General features: G+C 39.9%; 2 protein-coding genes across 2 annotated transcripts in view; one reads left to right on the top strand and one right to left on the bottom strand.

Moving 5' to 3' along the window:
• Positions 1–982: 982 nt before the first annotated feature.
• Positions 983–8,401, bottom strand: LOC130551770 (aldo-keto reductase family 1 member D1-like). The gene is made up of 10 exons (XM_057329660.1): positions 8,204–8,401; positions 7,682–7,858; positions 7,393–7,560; positions 3,069–3,185; positions 2,251–2,328; positions 2,028–2,150; positions 1,770–1,879; positions 1,447–1,612; positions 1,261–1,343; positions 983–1,175 (listed from the first exon to the last, which is right to left on the bottom strand). The coding sequence occupies exons 2-10, from the start codon at positions 7,781–7,783 to the stop codon at positions 1,133–1,135; spliced, it is 990 nt and encodes a 329-aa protein (XP_057185643.1). The 5' UTR covers positions 7,784–7,858; positions 8,204–8,401; the 3' UTR covers positions 983–1,132.
• A 5,335-nt stretch (positions 8,402–13,736) lies between these two features.
• fbln1 (fibulin 1) overlaps positions 13,737–21,887 on the top strand; it is a 28,459-nt gene continuing 20,308 nt past the window's right edge. The window contains 4 exon segments of the mRNA XM_057329288.1: positions 13,737–13,904; positions 18,504–18,615; positions 19,454–19,586; positions 20,636–20,883. Coding sequence (XP_057185271.1) covers positions 13,850–13,904; positions 18,504–18,615; positions 19,454–19,586; positions 20,636–20,883 — 548 coding nt within the window. The 5' untranslated portion in view covers positions 13,737–13,849.

The raw sequence follows: 21,887 nt of genomic DNA on the forward strand, positions 1-21,887 counted from the left end.
ATCATCATATCTATACATGTGTTAGTTTTTCTTTCGTGATTCACATTTATCTTTATAGTGATTAGAATGATTTCAAATCACTAATACAAATGCATTTAATCAAATAATTTCATTTGAATTAAACCAAAACTCAAGGCAGTACAGTAAATACTTTGTAAAGAAACACTTTGAAGGAAATGTGCACAGTTGTTGTGACTATAACGTGTCATTTATTATTTTGGGTGACCCGCGCAAGCTTTCTCAGGTCCTCAGAATTACACTGGTCCAAATGTATTCTTCCACATTATGATTTTGAAACGTTCATTAGGAAAGTTGATGTTTTTTGTGTGTCTGTCCGTGTTAACATCACCTCAGTTACTAATGAAGAGCCCGCTGAGAACAGTTCATGTCTGTACTGTCGTCTTAAAGACACGGCTGACAGACAGGAGGACAGAGAGACGCCGGAACAGACTTCTTTTACTGTTTGAATCTGATATTTACAAAACCATTGACTGAAAAACAAAACACTAAAGAAGAAAATCTTTTTCCACTATGAACAAATCAAACCCAAGAAGAGAGTTACAGAACTCACTGGCGCCACACAGTGGACATTGAGTCACTGCGCTTACACCTGTCACAGTGAAGAAAGATGAAAGCAAAACCATCATGGTTCATCTGTGCTTACTGTTGTTTATTTGTAGTAAAACTACTCCAGAGTTAATCTTTATACAGCGTTCACTGTCCCGACCTGAAACTGTTTACATCCATGAACTCTCCGTTAAAAACCAACTCAAACTGGTTAAACATTAACAGATGAAGAAAAATATCACCATAGATAAACACCATACTGTAATAGAAAATCTGTTTTCTGTTGGCGAGATGTCTATTTCTCAACACTTTACTGAACTGGCGGAAAACAGATGAAACAGTGACCTCTAGTGTCTCATGATCGTTACAAGCTTTAATGAAATAAATCGCACACAAAATGAAAATTGTTTCATCATTTATTCACCCTCGTGTCGTGAGTACACAAAAGAAGATATTGTGAAGAACAACACTGAACCTTATTGAATTCCAATGTACGAACACAAAACGAACACAGAGACATTTCTCAAAATATCTCACGAATTTTGCTTTCTACAGTAGGTTAGTTTTAATATTCATCATGAAATGGATACTCTGGGTGGTCACTCCACCTGTGAAAAATAAAAACAAACCAACACAACATGAATGAGACGACAGTGAAACCGTGTTTTTACACCGCTCCGATCCGAAACTTACATCAGCAGTTCCACGAAACGAACATTTTTGTTCAGCTTTTCAATGGCACTCGTTTCCTCCTCTGTGAGAGAGAAATCAAATATCTGCCAAACACAGAAGATGAAATGAAATCATCACAGCCGCCGGAACTCTTTTGCTGTTAGTGAATGAAATCAACTGAAGTGAACGAGGATGAACGCGACACACCTGAAAGTTTTCTTTGATCCGTTCACAACTGAAGCTTTTGGGAATCACGGCGACTCCTCTCTGAACGCTGAACCTGAGGGCCACGTGAGCAGAAGTTTTCTTGTATTTCTTGCCGATGGACACCAGGAGTGGATCTTCTAACAGCGGAGGACATTTCAGATTCACCCTGTGAACAACATTCACACACATTCGACACAGATCGATGATACAAAATATCATTTCTAGCCACCGTGTGCTGCACCACACGTTACAGAAATGCCCTACGGTAATACCACGGTACTTTAATATGGATCATGACTCTAGAGACAGTGATGGATGGGTACCATGATGCATCTCGGGACGTCCCGAGCGGACTGTATCCCACTATGACGATGTCGTTCTGTCGACAGAACTCCAGGAGTTTGGGCTGGGTGAAATATGGATGACACTCTACCTGCAGGCGACAACATTTACAACATACTTCATCTGAGTTTCTGACTGCGGTGTTCCTCTGTTTGATTGAATGGCCCAATGGCGTGGGTTTAGGGGCGGGACTATCTGTGCATCTGACAAACGACAGACGAGCGGGTGTGTTGTGATACCTGGTTGGAAACGGGTTTGTGCTTCAGTCCCGGCTTGTTCAGAATGAGCTCCAGCTGTCTGCGGTTGAAGTTTGATACGCCCAGAGATTTGGTCAACCCTGCGTCCTTACAGGCTTCTAATGCCTGACAGATATTAAAACGTGAATACACGCAAAACATTTCTCAGAATGTTCCTCATGAATCAAAAGACATGACTTTTCTGATGGACTCACGGCCGGCTCACCTCCCATGTGGCACGCAGATCATTCTGGTAATAGATGTACCTCCCGTTCTCATCTTTGGGGTAAAACACATCTCCCGGCTGAGACACAGACATACATGTTTTCATATTTAACCAAACCCGTTTATTTCCCCTGAGGACAACTACAAATCAGCATATTTAGCAGAAGGCTCTCGAGTCATTGACCAATAAAAAAAGCAAGTAAAATGAATTGTGAGCATAAGGCCGTGTTCAGACTCGAAGCTGCTAGCGTCTGTTTGACATTATAATCCTATGGAGTAAACCGTGTTTTCCGAGCGCTTTTTTAAACGCCAGCGCCGGCGTCTTCCGAGGTTGAAAAAAGTTCATCTTTTCTGGAAAAAACGCCCTACGTCAAGCTCCTTTCTCACAGCTAACCAATGACAGAGACCTGTCGTTTCCATAACAACATGCGAGGAACGTGATTGGTCAAGAAGGCTCAAGCTCGAAAAAATTAAACGCCCGTTGGAGGCTGAGCATAGTTTTATATAAATGTAAGTTTAATTTTCACTTGTTTCAACAACTTCTAATTGCATTTCTAGCGAGAAATTAGTACTGTAGTTTTTATATATGTGATTAGTTATTGCTAAGATGCTCTCTGTTTGTAATTCAAATAGACTTCCGTTACGCTGCCTAACGTTATCTGTTTCGGCTGCCTTCGTGCACAGACGCTGCCTCCGAACTAAAAAAGCACCTTTGTCAACTTTTTTTGGTGAAAAAAGAAGTCAAGTGTGAACACGGCCTAATGGTGTAAAGCAAGAGATGAAGCCGGTGTGATGCTGTCGGTCGGGTTCTAGACTCACTTTAAATGCGACGGGAAACTCAATGATGTACAGATCCACATAGTCCAGTCCTAAAGTCTTGAGTGTCCGTTCTAATGCAGGCCTCACCAGCTCGGGGGGGTGAAACGTGCACCATAACTACATCATACAAACACAGTCGAATCACACATTTACATTCATTCATTCAGCAGACGCTGGCATCCTGAGAGAGAACATTTACATTCTGTCACATGTCATGTAGACCAAATAACTGTTCTGGCTTTAGCTATGAAAATAAATCTGTTTTAGTCTCAATGCATGTTTCATCAGTAATGCATAAAATGTACAATAAAAACTATTTATTCGAAGTAAAAAATAAAATTAATGAGAAAAGCTTCTAGCTAAAAAAACCCGCTGAAGTGAAACTATTAAAATACACAAAAAAAGACCAAAATGTTACTGCGCATGCGCACTTTTGTGACCACCACAAACTGAACTTCCGGTACACATTCACAAACAATCGAGTGCCTGTAGATTATTTCTGATCAAAAGAAACCCAGAAGAAGCGTTTGTGTGAGGTCTTGCCTGGGCAGTCTGCACAATGGAGACAGTGTGTGTAAATAGGGTTTGACGGATTCAGTAAGGGAATAAACCATTTCCACAGCAATGCTTCGTTAACTCTGCTCCGTTTTATTTAAAACAGTTCTCTTCTTTAATTCTGTCACTTAAATTATTTGATAACTTTGTGATTGTATAGTGTCTCAGTTTTACAGGAAGATGAACTCACATTTTCAATTAATTATAAATCAGAAATCAAGAATCAATGAATGAAGATACAATGAAATACAGAGCAATACATTTAACCTCATCGTTAAGGGAAACATCCCCACCTACCGGAGAACTTGAGGAACTCATTTTGAATCAAACAATTTAACAAACATTTTACAACATACCTGGGGCCTGTTTCAGAAAGGAGGTTTAGTGAAAACTCTGAGTATATTAACCCTGAAATGAGGGAAACTCTGGGTTTTCCGTTTCAGAATGTGAGGTATGTCAAACCTGAGAAAGGGGTAACTCAAGCCCGTTTCTAAAGGAGAGGTCACTTATACTCAGAGTCAGTAACCATAGTAACTTACTCTGTGAACCTAACCTGGTCGGGAGCAGGTTTTCTTTGGTAAACCCAGAGTTTATTTCCATCTCCTCCCCTTTTTAAAGCGCAAGTGGTGTACCTCATTCATTCATTCATTAATACAGTCATTCATGGCACACATTTTGATCACACAGAGACCATCTCAGTGACTTATGTCATATGTGCTTTTATAGAGGATTCATGAAGAGGCTGCATTCATTCATTGGGATGCACTTTGATTTCAGGAGAGCAATTTAAGACCCGAGTGGAATTTTGTCATTTCCCTGTGCATTTTTATTACAACTGTACCATTTTTCTTTACAGTGAATCAGATATATCAAAATATATCTCATCCATCCTTACATCAATAACATCAGCCACCATTATGTGTATTACATCAGATTTGTGAGACGTTTGCAGAGCGTAGGGATCTGGCGGGTATATAAATCTGCATTAGCGAGTGAAGATAAGGGGGTGCCAAACCAGTGGTGGTCTTGTAGGCCAGGAGCAGAGTCTTGAATTTGATGCGAGCGACTACAGGGACCCAATGTGACTTAGTGAAGAGAGGAGTGACGTGCGCTCTCTTCGGTTCATTGAAGACCACTCTTGCCGCTGCATTCAGGATCATCTGTAGAGGTTTGGTTGTGCAAGCAGGAAGTCCAGCTAGTAGCGCATTGCAATAGTCCAGTCTGGACAGAACAAGATTCTGAACTAGGACCTGCATAGCATGCTCGGATAGGAAAGGTCTCATTTTCCTGATATTGTAGAGGATGAATCTACAGGACCGAGTGGTACTGGCAACCTGATCTGTGAAGTTTAGCTGATCATCGATCACCACTCCCAGGTTTCTGGGCATTCTGGAAGATGTGATGGTTGATGAGCCCAGTTGAATGGAGAAGTTGTGATGGATCCAAGGGTGGGACGGGATTACAAGCAGTTCTGTTTTTGCAAGGTTCAGCTGCAAGTGATGGTCCTTCATCCAGAGTGAAATGTCGCTCAGGCATGCTGAAATGAGTGAAGAAACAGTCAAATCGTCAAGCTGAAATGACAGGTGGAGTTGTGTATCATCCGCATAGCAGTGATAGGAAAAGCGATGTTTCCGAATGACAGAGCCAAGGGATGTCATGTATACAGAAAAGAGCAACGGACAAATCACTGAGCCCTGAGGCACCCCTGTGTCCAGATGTTGGGACTCAGAGACCTCTCCTCTCCAGGATACTCTAAATGACCTGCCTTTTGAGGTAAGACCTGAACCATTGTAGCACCACTCCAGAGACACCCATAGCCTTGAGGGTCGACAGGAGGATGTGGTGGTTAACGGTGTCAAGGGTGGCAGATAGATCCAGTAGGATGAGTACAGATGAGTTCGAGGCAGCTCTTGCCAGTCTCAGGGCTTCAATGACAGAGAGCAGCGCAGTCTCAGTGGAATGACCGCACTTGAAGCCTGACTGGTTGCTGTCCAGGAGGTTGTTCTGCGTGAGAAAGGAGGAGAGCAGAACACGCTCAAGAGTTTTAGCAATGAAGGGGATGAGTGATACCGGTCTGTAGTTCTCTAACAGTGCAGGATTAAGAGTGGGTTTCTTCAGTAGCAGGGTAATAGTAGGGGCCTCTTTGAAGACTGTGGGAAATGTGCCAGTGGTGAGAGACGAGTTGATAATGTGGGTCAGAGCGGGAACAACTGATGGAGAGATGGCCTGGAGGAGATGAGTGGGGATGGGATCTAGCAGGCAGGTCATTGGGTGGTTCGAAGACATGACCTTGGAGACATCATCTTCAGATAGGAGAGAGAAGGAGGGGAGCGAGCATGTGTCGGGGGTTTGGGCGTCTGACGCCCTACAGGTGTCCTATACACCATGACGTCTCATTCGCGTAACTAGAGCACTCATGGTGAGTGAGAACATTATTATATTATTAACATATTATTTCTGTCTTATTTCTGTTGTTTCATTCATTTAATGATTAATTTATTTGTTTATTGGTTATTAATTTAAACTCAAGTCATTTTCAGCACCAGCATCAGTAAATCCACTGTATGCAGAGCAGAAAGTGTGCCTCAATCTCAAGTGCTTTCTGCCACCATGTGTGCCTCACTCTTCAAGTGCTTTTTTGGTGCCGTTGCCATGGTGAATCGTAATATCGGAGCTCCATTGATGATGGCTTTTTATAGTCGTGGAGCACGTGCTTAACCCAGGGTAAGCCTACCCAGAGTAAACTGAACTAACTCAAATCAGCTGTTCTGAAACCAAAAACTCAAAGTTTCTAATTTCTAAGTAAACCAACTCTGAGTTCAAGGTTTAACCTAGGGTTGGTCGAACCTCCTTATTGAAACGGGCCCCTGCACAATGGAGACAGTGTGTAAATAGGGTTTCACGGATTCAGTAAGGGAATAAACCATTTCTACATAAAACGCAAGACAACACACGAATTGATTACAATCAGGTCTCAAAATATAAACACGTTATAACTCAATATTGAGCAACACACTCGACACCAAACACAGCTTAACAGAATCCAGACATATCCATTGAAAGATACGGTCGCAATAGAGCAAATATTTGTGTTTTGGACACTTATAAATGGTAATTCTCAGACCGCGAAGAACATGCAACTTACCCACAGGAATGCTTCGTTAACTCTGCTGTGGGCGGTACCTACTCCATACTCTAAATCACATCATGCACATAGATGGAGCTGTCCCATTTATGCAATAATTTAACATATCTTTTCACTCCGTTACACTTGGCTAAACTTTTCTCGAATATTTTGAATTTAGACTGCGATGCCAAGCTCAACCGCTAGATGTCAGTGTGCCGTACGGTTTCTTTAAATGCGACCGAACTACAGGACCCATTCAACAAATTGTTTATTTAATAAAAACGAACTTACAACAAAATTCAACAAATCGTTTTTTGATACAATTATTATACAATAAAATAACACTACAAATTAATATTAACATAAATTATATCAAATATAAATAGTTATATTATTAGACACTAGCAAAACACAAACCGGAAGTTAATCGGAAGTCAGGCACGCACGTCTTCGATCAAACGGTCAATATTAGAAAAAAACACGTTTTACATATGAGATTTGTGCAGCTTTTCTGTAAGGGGACTTTTATTTAAATTTATTCCCTGACCATTTTTTTTAAATACATAAAAGCAAACAAAAATTATATACACATTTTTATAAATATATGTTTGGGTGGTCTATGACAGTGAGCAGTGAGAATACCTTTCCGCAGTAGAAGATCTCTTCTCTTGTGACAGTTCCATCAGCTATCTTCTCTCTGATGGCCTGTCCGACCTCATGTTCATTTAAGTAAACCAGAGCACCATCAAAGTGTCTGTATCCCACGTCTATGGCCAGTTTCACAGACTGATATGCCGTTCCTTTAGGAGTCTGACAGTACATCACATTAATAAACCCATGTTATTAGATTGCAGACTATCGTCCGTATATCAGATCTGTGGATCTGTCAGAGCTGGAGGTTTCCAGCTTCCATAAGCGTGATGTTTCTCACCTTACGGGGGTCTCCGTACGTCCCCAGACCGATGACGGGCATTCGGTTGCCATCACTCAGAGGGATGGAGCGACTCTCTACGCTCAGCGTCGCTGAAATCATGACCGATGATCTGATGTGGCACAAAGGTTCACGTTTGCCACTTCTTATCACGTTTATAGGTGACCTATTTGATACCTTTGATCAAAAAAATCCCACATGTATAAAGTGAGAGTACAGTATCACAGAGATTGAGTTTGATGAAATGAAATGTATAAAACCTATAACAAACATCAAAAAGCAGAAGTTAAATACTGTCTGATGTCTGTTGACAGCATATGACCAAATTCTTTACTGATATCTGTGATACAAACATAGAAGAATAATCTTTAAAGAGGTTTACTGTGGTACCAGATGCTAATACTGTGGTACTTTATATTGAAATGGGTAAAGCATTTTAATTTTCACTGTTCTGCAGGCAGGGCTGATATACAAAAGGAAAACAAGTCAGACAGAGAATCACTCGTAAAGTTCAGTTCTTACCGGCTTTATAAAGATGTTTTTCCTGTCTGAACGATGAGTTTCTGTGAAATAAATAAAGAGAAGTGTTCAAGTCCTCAGCATATGTTTGGCACACACGACTCTCTCCTTCGTTTTATCTTCTTCCAAGCAAACTTTGCACCGATGTCACAAAACGTTGGAGTACACCCAGAACCCTGCTGCAGGTAAAACAGAACATGCCACCGCTTAAAAAAACACAGCATTCTTCAATACTTCAAAGTCATTTTAAGTATGCATGAGTAGTATATTTTAAGTGTACTTTATTTAGTAAGTATACTAACATCAATGTACTAGCTAGCAGTATACTGTTAATACTACTTGGGAATACTACAATTTTCCCATTTGTTAGTTTATGAAAGTCTACTTATATGAAGGTATTCTACACAAAGCTCATTTGTTTGATGTTTGACAGAAATGTGTTCTTTGTGTGCTCTTTTGGTTCAGTGATTTTAGCATTCCAGAAGATAAACGAACATGAATGCAAGGTCAATATATCAGTTTCAGGTCATGTATTAGTAGATTCTTTCATAGGTGGTTTTCACGATGAAAAGAACATTAGTTAAACTTTAAGATGAAGGTTTAAATGATTACAAGTTTACAGTATTTGATTTAAAGCATATTTAAAAAAAATGTAGGCATTTGAATGTGAAAAACATTTAAGTGCTCAGATGTTTCTCTTTCACAGCTCAGGAGATTTTGTATGTTAGTAAGTATCTTAGTCTCATATTTTGCTCGGGAGAAATAAAAACAGAATCAAATGAGAGAGTAATTGTTGAGACACATGAAGAGTCTGGAGGTGTGAAATCATCTGGATTTCAGTAAATGTGATGAGAAATGTTTGAGTTGATATTCAATAAGATTGACTTTTGATCGCAGCCAAAATTGACATCTCTTCTCAAACTCTCATGACAGACACATTTCTGACTCTTTTTCTCAGTAGAAATATCTGAGACTTAAGCAAAAGTTTACATTTGCGCTGCTTTTAATCTCATTGATGGATTAATAATAAGGCTATTAAAGAGTTCCCATCTGTGATTTCTTTTAATGACGGGATAATAAATGTGTCGCGATCTTACTGGGACATGCTTCACCTCACCCCACATCAGTCCTCTCAGACGGGGGTTACATACAGTTTACAATCCCACCAAACCCCAGCAGTGGTGGAAGTTTATGACCCCTCATACAAGTCTCTCTCACACCCTGAGCGCCGAGATCAGATGAGTTCATCCCAAACGGAGCCAATATGGCAAAAACCACATTGAAATCACACGAGTGTAAATCCAGCTGGTCACGTGTTTGGGAACGTGTGGAGTCTGTGTTGATGTCTGCTGTATTCAATTGTTTAGTCTAGACTTCCTCACATTCTTCTGGCTCGCTGTCTAGAGTCCGGGCTGCCATCACAGTGGTTTTGTGGTTGAAAACAAAATGTTTCTGGCGATTACATTTAATGAGCACAAAAGAAAAACACCATCAAGCTCCAAAAACGACTACCAACTCATGAAAACATTCAACAGCTTTGTGCGAGTACAGGCCGACATTTAATGAGCTCAGAAAATCAAAAATATTTCTTATTTCCAGTACAAACATCTCCACATTCATAAATGAACATTCAAAAGGACACATTAAAGATACTGACGGGATGGAATTCTTTCATTGTTTAACGTCATGTCATTCCAAACCTGTCCACCAGCAGGAGCCACAGAGTAACTGTAAACCGGCCAGAACGTCTGGACACAGTAAGATTACCCAGAATTCAGCAGTCAAAAGTTTACATCTCATCTGTGACGTCATGTTCATCATCTCAGCATCACTAACCTGGACATGTTCATTTCAAGTTCCTCTGCGGTTGTAACTTTCCCTGCAAACAAGCACGATGCCAAGACTAAGAGACGTGGAGTGCACGTTCATGTACACAAACCAGACGCTAATGGATGACATCAGACACTTTACACAAAACACACTTATAAAATTCACGAAGAAAGAGTTTAAAACACTGCCGTTCTCAAGACAGATGCTATAAAAATGATTGATTTCACTATGACGCATCTACTTCCATCTGTTCACAGTGTTTAACATAAACATGGGTAACCCATGACATCATCAATCTGCATTACAGAGAGACAATTTAACATCTTATACATCCACACAGTTTTAATGTGATGATAATGAAAGTACGTTTGCTTTCACAGTAAAATCATATTGAAGTCATTTTCAAGAAATCTATTGTTTGCACCGAAGGACAGATTTCAGACTTCTTTTTTAAAATGATACTACACAAACATATGAAATGCATTAGAGATGAACTCAGCTGACATTTATTTCAAAATGGTCATTTTGTCGAATAAATTGTACTAATATCATACACGGACATTAGAAAACATCCATCATGATCACTACTTTTGATATATTGTAATTGTGAATAAAGTTACGTAAAGACAGAACCATCTCTTTACCATAGAAACACATCAAACCTGGGTTCCGTGGCCCCTTTAAAAGCTGTCTGAGGGGGTCTGCCGGTGATTGCGGCCCACCGCTGTGTGACACAGATAAGACAGGACGGACCCATTCGGAGTTCAAAAGAGTGTTGGAGCCCCCGGCCAGATTACAGTCATTTAGGATGACCTCTGCTGTGGTAATTTCCTTCTCAAAGTCTCAGTTTGGCTGGCCGCAGGTTCTCGTTAAACTCTTGAGAGAGAGATGAAGATAGCAAAGGCTTGTGAGCTCGCCGCGTCTGAGCCGTGTACATAAACCGGCCTTAAGATGTCTCCGGAGTTAAACGGACCAAGAGTCTGGTCTGCGTTATAGTGTGTCTTCAGAAGCCCGTATGAAGTCCCGTTTGTTGAAGTGCAAAATTACACAAATGTGTTCATATTCTGGTCTGATGCACCGAAACGTACCTCGTGCATGCTTCATTCAAGGCATCAAGTGCTCAAATAAATGTAAATTCATATTGTAAAAACAACATATGTGAGGTTTCAGAAACTCAAGTCTTACCTTAAGTGTTACACATCACACAGGACATGAATGATTTCTCAAATCAAATGTTGCTTTTATGTTTCTAAGAGGTCATCTGGACAGGGCAAAATAAGCAGATGAATAAAATAAAGAAACATAATTACACTGAAAGATTGATGTGCCTTAGATTGACCATCTAGATTAGAACATTTTAAAAGGACAGTTCACCCAAAACATGAGAATTCTCTCATCATTTATTCATACTCATGTCATCTCAAACCTGTATGAGTTGCTTTCCTCTTCAGAACACAAAATAAGATATTTTGAAGAATGTTGATAATCAAACGACACTGAACACTGTTGACTTCCATTGTATGAACACAAAACCACTGAGACATTTCTCAAAATATCTTCTATTGTGTTTCAGTGAAGAAAGACTCACATACAGGTTTACAAACACACAGAGAATAAATGATAACAGAATCTGTATTTTTGGGTGGACTGTCCCTTTAAGAACTGCAGAGCAACATACAGCATCACAGATGATGCAAAACCTAGTTACATTCGTCCATATAATATATAGCCTATTGCGCAACATTTCTCTCTGTTATTTGCCATAACGGTGAGACACACAGTGTGTGCGTGTGTGTGTGTGTGTGTGTGTGTGTTTCTCCAGCTGTGAGCATGTGGCTTTGGTTATGACCGCTCTGCCCAGAAGGAGTCACTGATTGAAGCTCCAGACTCCAAACTGTTTATTATGTCGTCTGGCAATTATTTTACTCATGCTTGCTAATTTCAGGAAATTAGATTTGTGTGCGAGACACACGTGTGTGTCTTTGTGTGTGCGTGTGTGTGTGTCTACTCACTGGCCCGTCGACTATAAAATGTGAGTGTATCCTGAGGTCCGTGGGTTTAAGCGACGGTCCTGCATAGATCACAGTATGTGAAATCTCAGAACATCTACTACTCAATAAAATAAAGACATCTGCCAGCTCATAACAAACCCTTACAAGAAACCAGTATATTCAGTGTGCTATTAGTATACTTCCAAACTTTTGATGTACTTCTCAGAAAAACACAGCTGTAAACTTGTACTTAAAGACTTAAAAGTACACTTTAAAAGTGGGCCAATTTAGTTCCAAGAGCTCAAACAGTACACTTACAAGTACACTAGTATTAGGTACTTATAAAATAAGCTATATTTAAAAAAAACCTTTGCTCAAGTATACCTAATATAATTGAATTGAAGTTCGGTGTTTTCTTTGTAATGCAGTGAAACTCTCAACATGTTTGTCTTCATGAGATCAGCGTGTCATTCTGTCCACAGCACTCTAAATACATCTGCAAACTTAGAATGTTGATGTTTGTTGGCATTTGCTGGGGCAGTGTGAATTGGCCTTAGTAACCGTAGGGTGTCTATGGTTGCTAAGCAACAGAGCAACTCTGAGCATTAGGATGTGCTGCTGTCAAAGCTGTATTTGTTCATCTTCATACAATCACAATTTATCCATTTATAATGATGAACAAATTGTCCCAAAGCCTACAACAAAGTTATCAAATACAATCATCCAGAGAGAATTTTGAGTCACAAGAACTATCGATTTCTTTCATAAATATAAACAACGTTAAAATAATGTGTTTCTCAACGATCATTGATGTCGTGTTCCCCCGTCTGTGAAGGTTTGGTGAAGCCATCGGTTGACCACAGAGTCGTCTGGAAAGAGCGAATAAAATCAATCAGTCAAAGTTTCAACAGTCTGAACGATTGCTCAACGGTCTCTGCGAGTGAATGACTGATGTTAAAACACGACAGCGTGCATTCTTCACATTTCACAGAATACATTTCTAACCAGCAACAGTTTGTAGAAATATTTCATGTCTGCAGATTGAATGATTTTCAACCACGAAGGAAACCAAACCCTCCGTGTGCACATAACTAAAACTTATGACAGAGATGTCATTTAATTTGGATCCGTCTCTTTAATCAAACCCGTCTCCAGACAATAATGAGAGATCATGTCTATTATAAACATTACTGAAGTAGGCCAAATACAAATCTAATCATCTTAAACATGTTTACTCTACTTTGACTATAATAAAACCATGGCTCTAAAAGTGATTCAATTAAATGAAATGTTTTTAAATAGTATTTACATATATTACTTTGTTCTAAATTAACATTTTTATTACCTTTTTCGTTTTGTTGCGTACAGAATTAAAGGCTACACGTCACTTCCGGTCGCACGCTTTGAGCGCCCTCTACAAACAAGTCCCCAAAGATTAGCAACGCCATAACAACGTGCTAATGAAATACTAGTATTACTATAACTAGTATTTCTACATCAATTTCGTCATTATTATTAAATTAGCTTGAAGTGGCAAACGGCAACAGTAACTAAAGTGACTGAAGTATTATTGGCTTTAATATTTTAGTGAGTCAGATGCGGACCAACCTCGAAGATTCCTCTGTTTGAGGCTTTGAACTCTTGTCAGGTTACACACCAAACAAAATCGCGTTTTTCTGTGAGCGAAAGGCCCCGCCCACCCGAACGCGGCTGACGCACCGAACGCGCAGCGCGGAGACGCGCTCATTAAAACTCAGATCAGTCTGACGGCGGCTGTTTCTCCTCTCATGCGCTTTTAGAAGTGAACTTCATTGTAGTGTTGTGATAAATGGCTCTGTGTGCGATAGTGTTGGTCTGTCTGTGCGGTGTGCTGAGGGCACAGGGTGAGTTTACTTTTAATATTCACCTCACGTCTTCTTATTCATCCTCTTTGAATGCATTCATCTCATGTCTCAGTTCCAACATTTAGTGTTGTCTGATGTTGGTGTGTTATCGCACACTGGTGCACATTTATGTGTACAGTCACTAACTGATCTCTTATTGAAAGTATGTAATGTATGGATTGGTATGGTACAATGTAGTGCATTCCAGTATATTTAGGAAAGTCACTGACTCATCTTCTATGTGAAAGCGTGTAATTCTCCTGCTATAGGATAGAATAGAAAATAATAGAATAGAATAAAAAATGGAATATAATGGGAATTGTATTGGTGTAATGGGACCTATAATGGCTTACAGCAGGGCTGTTTAAACGGGTATATTTTACATGTAGCACAGAAATAAAGTGAATCTCTCTTAATGAATATGTATATAATGTGATGCAGGTTGGTATAGAATATTCCGTTATTCTTAGTAGATAAAGTCACGGACTGTGTTTTAAAACGATGATTTAACCCAAATGACATGAGGAATGTGTGTGTACAGATGATGAGGGGTTGAATCGGCCAATGAGATTCCGCTATACAAACATGCGGAGAGCCTCAGATGTGAATGCTGACCTGAGATCAGTGGTTTATGAGTGTTGTGATAAAAGGAAAGTCTAAACAGTGCTGAGTCATGGGGGAGCAGCACCCCGCTGGTTTCTAGATGTTGATTTAGGCTTTAACGGCCCGCCCGGACTCAACAAAGAGAGGGACGTCTGGGATCCAGTGACCCCACACAGAGCCACTATCACAGTCTGTACGGGCTCCTCAGGTGAACTCACCAAAAATACAACGTTTATTCTTCACACATTTGTGTTATTCTGACAGATTTGGGTTCTGGTCGTAACTCATGGCGACACAATAAGTGTGTTTATTTTAACATCGCCAGCAGAACTCCGCCAGTTTACCTGCACGATAACACGTGGGTGCGCTTTCGGTTATGAGGCTTGACTCGTTTGTCGTCTTAAACACAGTTTTCAGGTGCTGAAGTGCATTGTGGGATTGCTTTTATGTGAGATGTGTCTATAACACCTTAAAATGTTGCCTCTGAAGGTTTAGAATGAGGGTGTCAGGCGTGGTGAAGTAATGACAGTGAGTGATTTTACTCTGGCGTTTTTGATGTTTAAAGGGATAGTTCACCCAAAATGAAAATTCTGCCATCATTTCCTCACCCTCTTGTCATTTCAAACCTGTGTGACTTCCTTCCTTCCGCAGAACACAAAAGAAGATATTTTGAAGAATGTTGATCACTTTTTCCAAGGACCACAATGGAAATAATTTGTTGTCACTTTTTTGTGTTATCCTTGACAAGAGTGTGATGCTGATGTATTGCTACTTTATTTCTAATCAAATCAAATCAACTGAACAGCGGTGGCAGCCATTGATGCAAGTGAATGATTGCCATCACTGTTCGGTCAACAACATTTTTCAGAATATCTTCTCTTGTGTTCTGCGGAAGAAAGAAAGTCACACAGGTTTGACATGACGAGAGTGAGGAAATGATGACGGAATTTTCATTTTTGGGTGAACTGTCCCTTTAAGGATTTAAATGAGATTAAAATAAGAGAAATATGGATGCGCAGCCAGAACAGTTTGTGTTGTTGCTGTCTGGTGTGAAGGTTGGCGATGGTGATGTTGCGATATTTTGGCCATTTGGGCACATTCCTCTCTCACAGTTTAATAGCGGTCTGAGACACAGAAGAGAGAAACTGAACTTAAGAATCAAAGCTAACTTAAAAACAATAGAACTTTTTGTTTTATTGGCCTTTTAGAGAATTCGTCATACAGAAACGACTGTTATTGTTTACTGCTCAATTAAAATAAAACCTAATTCACGTATTAAAGGGATAGTTTAGCCAAAAATAAAAATTCAGTCATCGTTTATTCTCTCTAATGTGTTTGTTTGTTTCTTCAACTCAACTCAAAAGAAGATTTTTTGTGATCGACTTTTTATTGTTACAGAGTGAAAATATACAAAGTCTTATACATGAAAAAAGTAATAGAATATACATCCCTCTGAACACCCCCCCTAAATTGCCCTCCCACATTAAAAGAAGATATTTTGAGAAATGTCTCAGTGGTTTTGTGTTCATACAATGGAAGTCAGCAGGGTTACTGAATAAAATTTTTATTTATAAATTGTAATATCTCTGTAAAGAGAAAATGCCTATAACTGTTCTTATGGCTCGTTGGGCTCAATGAAATAAAAGTGTGGAGAAACGAGTGCATATAAAATCCATTTGGCATTATCATATGTACGTCTGAAGCAGAGACATCCAGAACCACTCGCATGCCAGAGATTTCTCATGTTTTGGCAGAATAAGGAAACCACGGGGAAATGATCCGGTCCAGTCCAGTTGTGACTGTGGACTCATGGTTCTTTGGAAATGTGGAAGTTTTGTGCTGTTTAATCGTTGGGAGAGAGGCAGACGTGTTTACCGCAGTTGGTCAGCCGCCCGCCAGACACAAAACATTTGGCACGGGTGGAAAAATACTGCTGGAACAAATAAACAAGAGAGAAGAGAAGCAAAGCCGAGCAAGAGAAGAACTCTTTTAAATCTTCGGTTAGCAAATGGTTTTGAAGAAAGTGAATCTGACTTTAAATGAGTAGAAAAACATAACTCAATATGACGCAGGGCCGGCCCAAGCCTTTATGGGGCCCTAAGCAGAATTTTACTTGGGGGTCCCCCTGTGCCCCCAATACAATCGACTATTGTCAATGTTTGATTATTTGCACGCACAATTTAAACCTAACACACCCAATTCTATTAGTTGTAGCTGTGTTTGGGATGTAGGAATGTCATTAAAACAAAAAACACATAAACCTTGCATTACAAGTGTATTGTGATTGTCAAAACATTTGACAATTTTATTACTTCAAATTTTAGGTTAACTGTCCCTTTAAATTCTGAGCACAGACCATACAAATGTTCTGGAATTAATTGTTCAATGCATTTAACTATTTGCAAAGATTTTATTAAAAAATTTTTTTTTTTATTGTAACCACAACCTATAGACACCCTTTCAAAGCCACACAGCCCTTGAGGATGATTTAATCTTTTTTTGTGTGTGTATTTACTTGAAAACCATTTAAATTAATTTACAATATGCACACAATTATTCTTTATCTTATCCCAAACAAAATGCTGAATTGACAGATAATTATAAATTACATGAATCACGTAAATTACATATTTTTAATCTACATCAGCATTTCGTCGATTGCATCAGTGAGAACTGTCAGATGTTTAACATTTCTGTCATTAAATACTAAACGGTTGTCAATTATTTAATGTTTTTAGTCACTTACAGTATGTTGTGTGTTGCACAGCACTCTTTCAACTTTAAAACTGAAGCGTCTTGCTGAACAGATGAAGACGTGACAGTAGCTTCGTCTTCTTTGATTGGTCACTCCCAGTAACTCCCGCCTCCTTTCATTTGATTGGCCACCTCACTTATTTAGATTTGTAATGTTGCGTCGAGTCAACGACTCAAAAGGCTCTCCGATGCCATAGAAGAACCTTTTGCTTCCATAAAGAACCTTTAACATTTCTGATCGCAAAAGGTTCTTTGTGGCGAAAAAGGTTCTTCAGATTATAAAAAAGTAAGAAAGCGATGGTTCTTTAAAGAACCTTTGACTGAATGGTTCTTCCATGGCATCGCTGTGAACAACCTTTTAAGCACCTTTATTTTTAAGAGTGTGCATCGCTCATCGCATCCACACGCCTCACAGAGCTTTCATCATCTGTTTCTGACATGTCAGAATGTCTTTCCACGTCTTTTTTGTTTTGAGTAGAACTCAGAGGTTTTGTTTTTTACACTCTAAAAAATAAAGTTGCTACAAACAATGCCATAGAAGAACCGTTTTTGCTATATGGTTCCCTAAAGAACCTTTAACAGCCACAGAGCCTTTTCCATTTCACAAAAGGTTCTTTGTTGTGGAAAAGGTTCTAAAGACAATAAAAAGGTAAGAAAGAAATGGTTCTTTTCAGAACATTTGACTGGATCGGTTCTTTAGGGAAACAAAACCATGGATCTTCTAAAGCATCACTGCGAAGAACATTTTGTAGGACCTTGTTTCTAAACAAATTTTATTTTTGATCCCCCAAAGAACCAGTTAGTCAAAGGTTCCAAAAAGAATGATGTCTTTCTTACATTCACTTTAAAAGATAAATGTTCCTAAAAGATTCTTCGTCAGGTTCTTCCAACGTCCACGGTTTGACTTAAAGGTTCTCTGTTGTGTAAGAAGCTTCTTCAGACCGTAAAAATGGAAAATGAAACCAAAAAACAAATGCAAGAGATCAAAATGATACGGCAGTGGATGGATGAACCATGAACCCTGAACTGTGACGTAGACGATCTGTCAAGCTGCTGTTATGGACGTCATACAAGAAAAACATTGAGCTGAAGATGCTTTTAAAATCATCTGATCGTAGAATGTCTGCTATAATACGCACATGACGTGTAACGCCTGGAACATATTTCAGATGAAATAAAGTCTCATGTGTCTCTCTGATTGGAGTTTTGAAGCGTCATGTCTTGCGTGTTTTTATTTTCCAGAGACGACAGATCCCATCTCACTGGATGACTGTTGTAAAGATGGTAAAGACAGGGGTCAAGAGTCACAGGACTGCTCCAGCCTGCCGCTCATCTCCGAATCCACCACCTGCAGGTCAGATCCGTCCCATCATCCGTCTAGAAGCACTTCAAAAGAATCAACTGGTGCCAGTAAAACATGATTCGTATCCCCGTGTGTCCAGCAGTGATCTAGACGGCCACACAAATCAGGTGTATCTGAGTCCAAATCTGCTCAGGGCTCATTCGGTGGAACAAATGATGGCGAAGGTCTCTTTTATTCGAAAATAAAACCACTTTTATCAAACGTCTAATTGCTCGAATCTTTGACGCAACTAAGATAGTGATGAAGAGTTTTCTGTGAGCTACGCTTGATTTCAGGTCAAGTATAAAACACGCTGGAGACATTTGAAATTGACATTTTATTTTCTGGCTTAAATATATGACCTGTTACGTAGAGAATCATGTCCCAAATGTACTTTTAAAACTCTTTTGTGATGAAATAATGACATTTTAAGACCGTTGTTTCATTATCACCCCTCAGCAGATTTTGACTCGTTTCCCAATCCACAAAATTCCGCTTAGTCAGACAGTGAAGAAATATCTCTGTGAAGAACAGGAAATCTGCAGATTAGACGTCTGCTCTCAGACCTGTTGAGATGTTTCTGTGAGAGGGATGAGTTGAGTTTCTCTGCTCCTCACGTCAGCCAAACCGTGACGTCCTTTAGACGAAAGAGTGGCGTAACATCTTAACATCTGGCCTGTGATGTGGAATAGATGGAAACACCTGATATCTCATTTATTTATTTATTACCTTTTATTAGAACTAGATTCTTGTGTGTGCTTGTCACACATTGAGACTTGCATGCTACACTAAAATGCGTATTGTCTACAGTATGTGTTGACATGTATATGTTGTGATTTGTGTATTATAGGATAGCTCAGGAACAGTGTTGTGCTGCAGTTCTTGAAGACCACACCTGTACCACCGGCATTAACATGGCGAAGGACCAGGGAAGCTGTGATGCTCTTTTATCCAGCAGTACATGTGAAACAAAGACTGCCAAGGTGTGTGTGTCTGTGTGTGTGTGTGTGTGTGCGTGTGTCTGTGCGTGTGTGTGTGTGTGCGTGTGTCTGTGCGTGTGTCTGTGCGTGTGTGCGCGTGTGTGTGTATGTGTGCGTGTGTGTGCGTGTGTCTGTGCGTGTGTGTGTGTGTGTGTGTGTGTGTGTGTGTATCTTCACTTGAAACACTCTGTTCTTTCATCATAACAAACTTATTCTCTTGAACGTTTCACAAAAATATGTGCTTGTGCTGTAGTTTATTCACAAATCACACTTTGATTTGGAATTCTATCTACTGCAGTGATCTTCAAACATTTTCAAGTGTCCAGAGAGCGATGGCAGACTCATTTTTTATTTGGCGAGATCTTGTGTATACACGTCTGTGAGACGCGTCACAAAACATCATCAATCTGCTTTGTGAAGAAAGAGCTCTTGTGTTCTTCAGCGATGAGAGCGGGTGATATGGTAAAGATGAATATTCCTCTCTGTTTATATTGAGCAGGAGTGAACTTGCCCACGTCAGTAAAGTGAAGCGCGTGCCTGTCAGGACGGATTAGACGCATAGTATCTCTGCCAGACGTCAGCATGAGCGATGATGTGACATGAAACACACCTGAACATCAGCCAGGATTCTAGGAAACATTCATCTGGGCTTGTCAGCGTGATGCTGTACAGATATTTATCATTTAAAGTATAAGTATTAAAGTCTGAACGCAGAAATGATTTCATCCAACACAAGACTGGAAAATCATCCACAGAGTTTAACATCTCGGCACAGAACCCAAGAGGAACATGTCTCCTCACAGGTGTTTCACAAAACTAGAATCAGTTTCCGAGAAAAATATTCATCACCTGAGGGTTGTTTATTGAATTATAAAATCACTCAACGTCCTGCTGACAGTCAGAAGAAAAGCAATTTCCTCTAGAAATATTTAAACCACATTCAGGGGCTTCAATGTAGTAGAACTCATTTTGCTCTTTGACTAAAGAGAGGTTTTTACTTTATGGAGTCTTTAGTTTTCAGAGAATAAATGATGTGCTGTTGTCGTCTGCAGATGTGTTGTGAGTGTTGTTTGCTCGGCCGGGCGGCTCAGGAACGCGGGCTGTCGTGTGACCTCAGTCTCCCGGTGGGGTATCAGTGCGGTCTGGTGTCTCGGGCGTGTTGTGTCGACCGCTCGCCCAGCGCTGACGTCAACTCTACAGATGGTGAGACACAAACAGCACTGCTTACAGAGGTCACATCATAGAAAACAAGAGCAACCCAGCGCTGTTTAAAAATGCTGTTTATTGATGGGTCGGGCTGATAATGTTGAGTTCTGTCGCCCTCTAGTGTTCATGTGAGCACATCTCTACAGCTCACAGCCGTTCGTGTGTATGAAACCTTGTCTTTTGTAGATTAAATGTATAATATAGATGACTGGACATTAATTGTGATCCTGTAAATATAGCTCTAATGATTTGCTTTTAAATTCATTTGTTTTGTTTGTACAGATGGAGCTTTACTGAGCGATACGCCGAGTGCAGAAGAGCGATGCAAAGGTCTGTTTGTTTATATACATTATATAGAGATTTAGGTTTAGAGTCACTTGACTGAAATGTTTCTCAGGATCTTAAGAACATTTTGTTCGAAATGTTTGGAGAAAAATATAATTGTGCCAAAAGATCAATTTATTTTGTTACCAAACCACACATTTTTATTCATAAAAATGATTTTAAAATGGATGACCTTCAATAATGTTTAGAAATCATCTCAGGGTGAGACCTCGTGAGACGGCTTGAGAAAATAACAAGAGTTTAATATAATATAACAGTTTTCATTTATTTAGAATTCTCTGTAGTCTTAAAGGGGTCATATGGCGTGAACACGTGTTGTTCTGTGTCTTTGGTGTGTTATAAGTCGCTCATGCATGTATTAGACGTGTATAATAGCAGAAATGAAAGTGTGGGAACAGAAGAGTCATTCTATGTAAAGCGAACGCTCACCCAGACCTGCCTGAAACGCCTCGTGGAGCCACACCCCCACAAATCTACATCAGCTGGTGGTCTGATCTGACTAAGACCGCCCAAATGTAAACGAAAGTAAGGTGGGCGTACCTGTCAGTACAATTGAAGAGGAACCTGATGTTCCAAATATGGTCAGAGGCGTTACACGCTTGCAGTATTCCACCAATCACTACGCACTGGTGAACTGACCAATCACAGCACACCTCGCTTTTCAGAGCCATGAGCTTTGTTAAACATCAGCACGTTTCAGAGAGGCGGAGCAAAGAGGAGATACAAACATGCACGTGTGTGGAAAATACAGCG

This window comes from Triplophysa rosa, linkage group LG3 (genome assembly GCF_024868665.1).
Source record: "Triplophysa rosa linkage group LG3, Trosa_1v2, whole genome shotgun sequence".
NCBI classification, from domain to species: Eukaryota; Metazoa; Chordata; class Actinopteri; order Cypriniformes; family Nemacheilidae; genus Triplophysa; species Triplophysa rosa.

What these genes read in the sequence shown, in the direction of transcription:
- LOC130551770 (XM_057329660.1), bottom strand. Translation starts at nt 7,783, where the DNA reads ATGATTTCAGCGACGCTGAGCGTAGAGAGTCGCTCCATCCCTCTGAGT. An exon ending in CGTACGGAGACCCCCGTAAG is followed by an intron (nt 7,561 to 7,681) that starts GTGAGAAACATC and finishes ATGTACTGTCAG; the next exon opens with ACTCCTAAAGGAACGGCATA. An exon ending in CGTTTCGTGGAACTGCTGAT is followed by an intron (nt 1,176 to 1,260) that starts GTAAGTTTCGGA and finishes TATTTTTCACAG; the next exon opens with GTGGAGTGACCACCCAGAGT.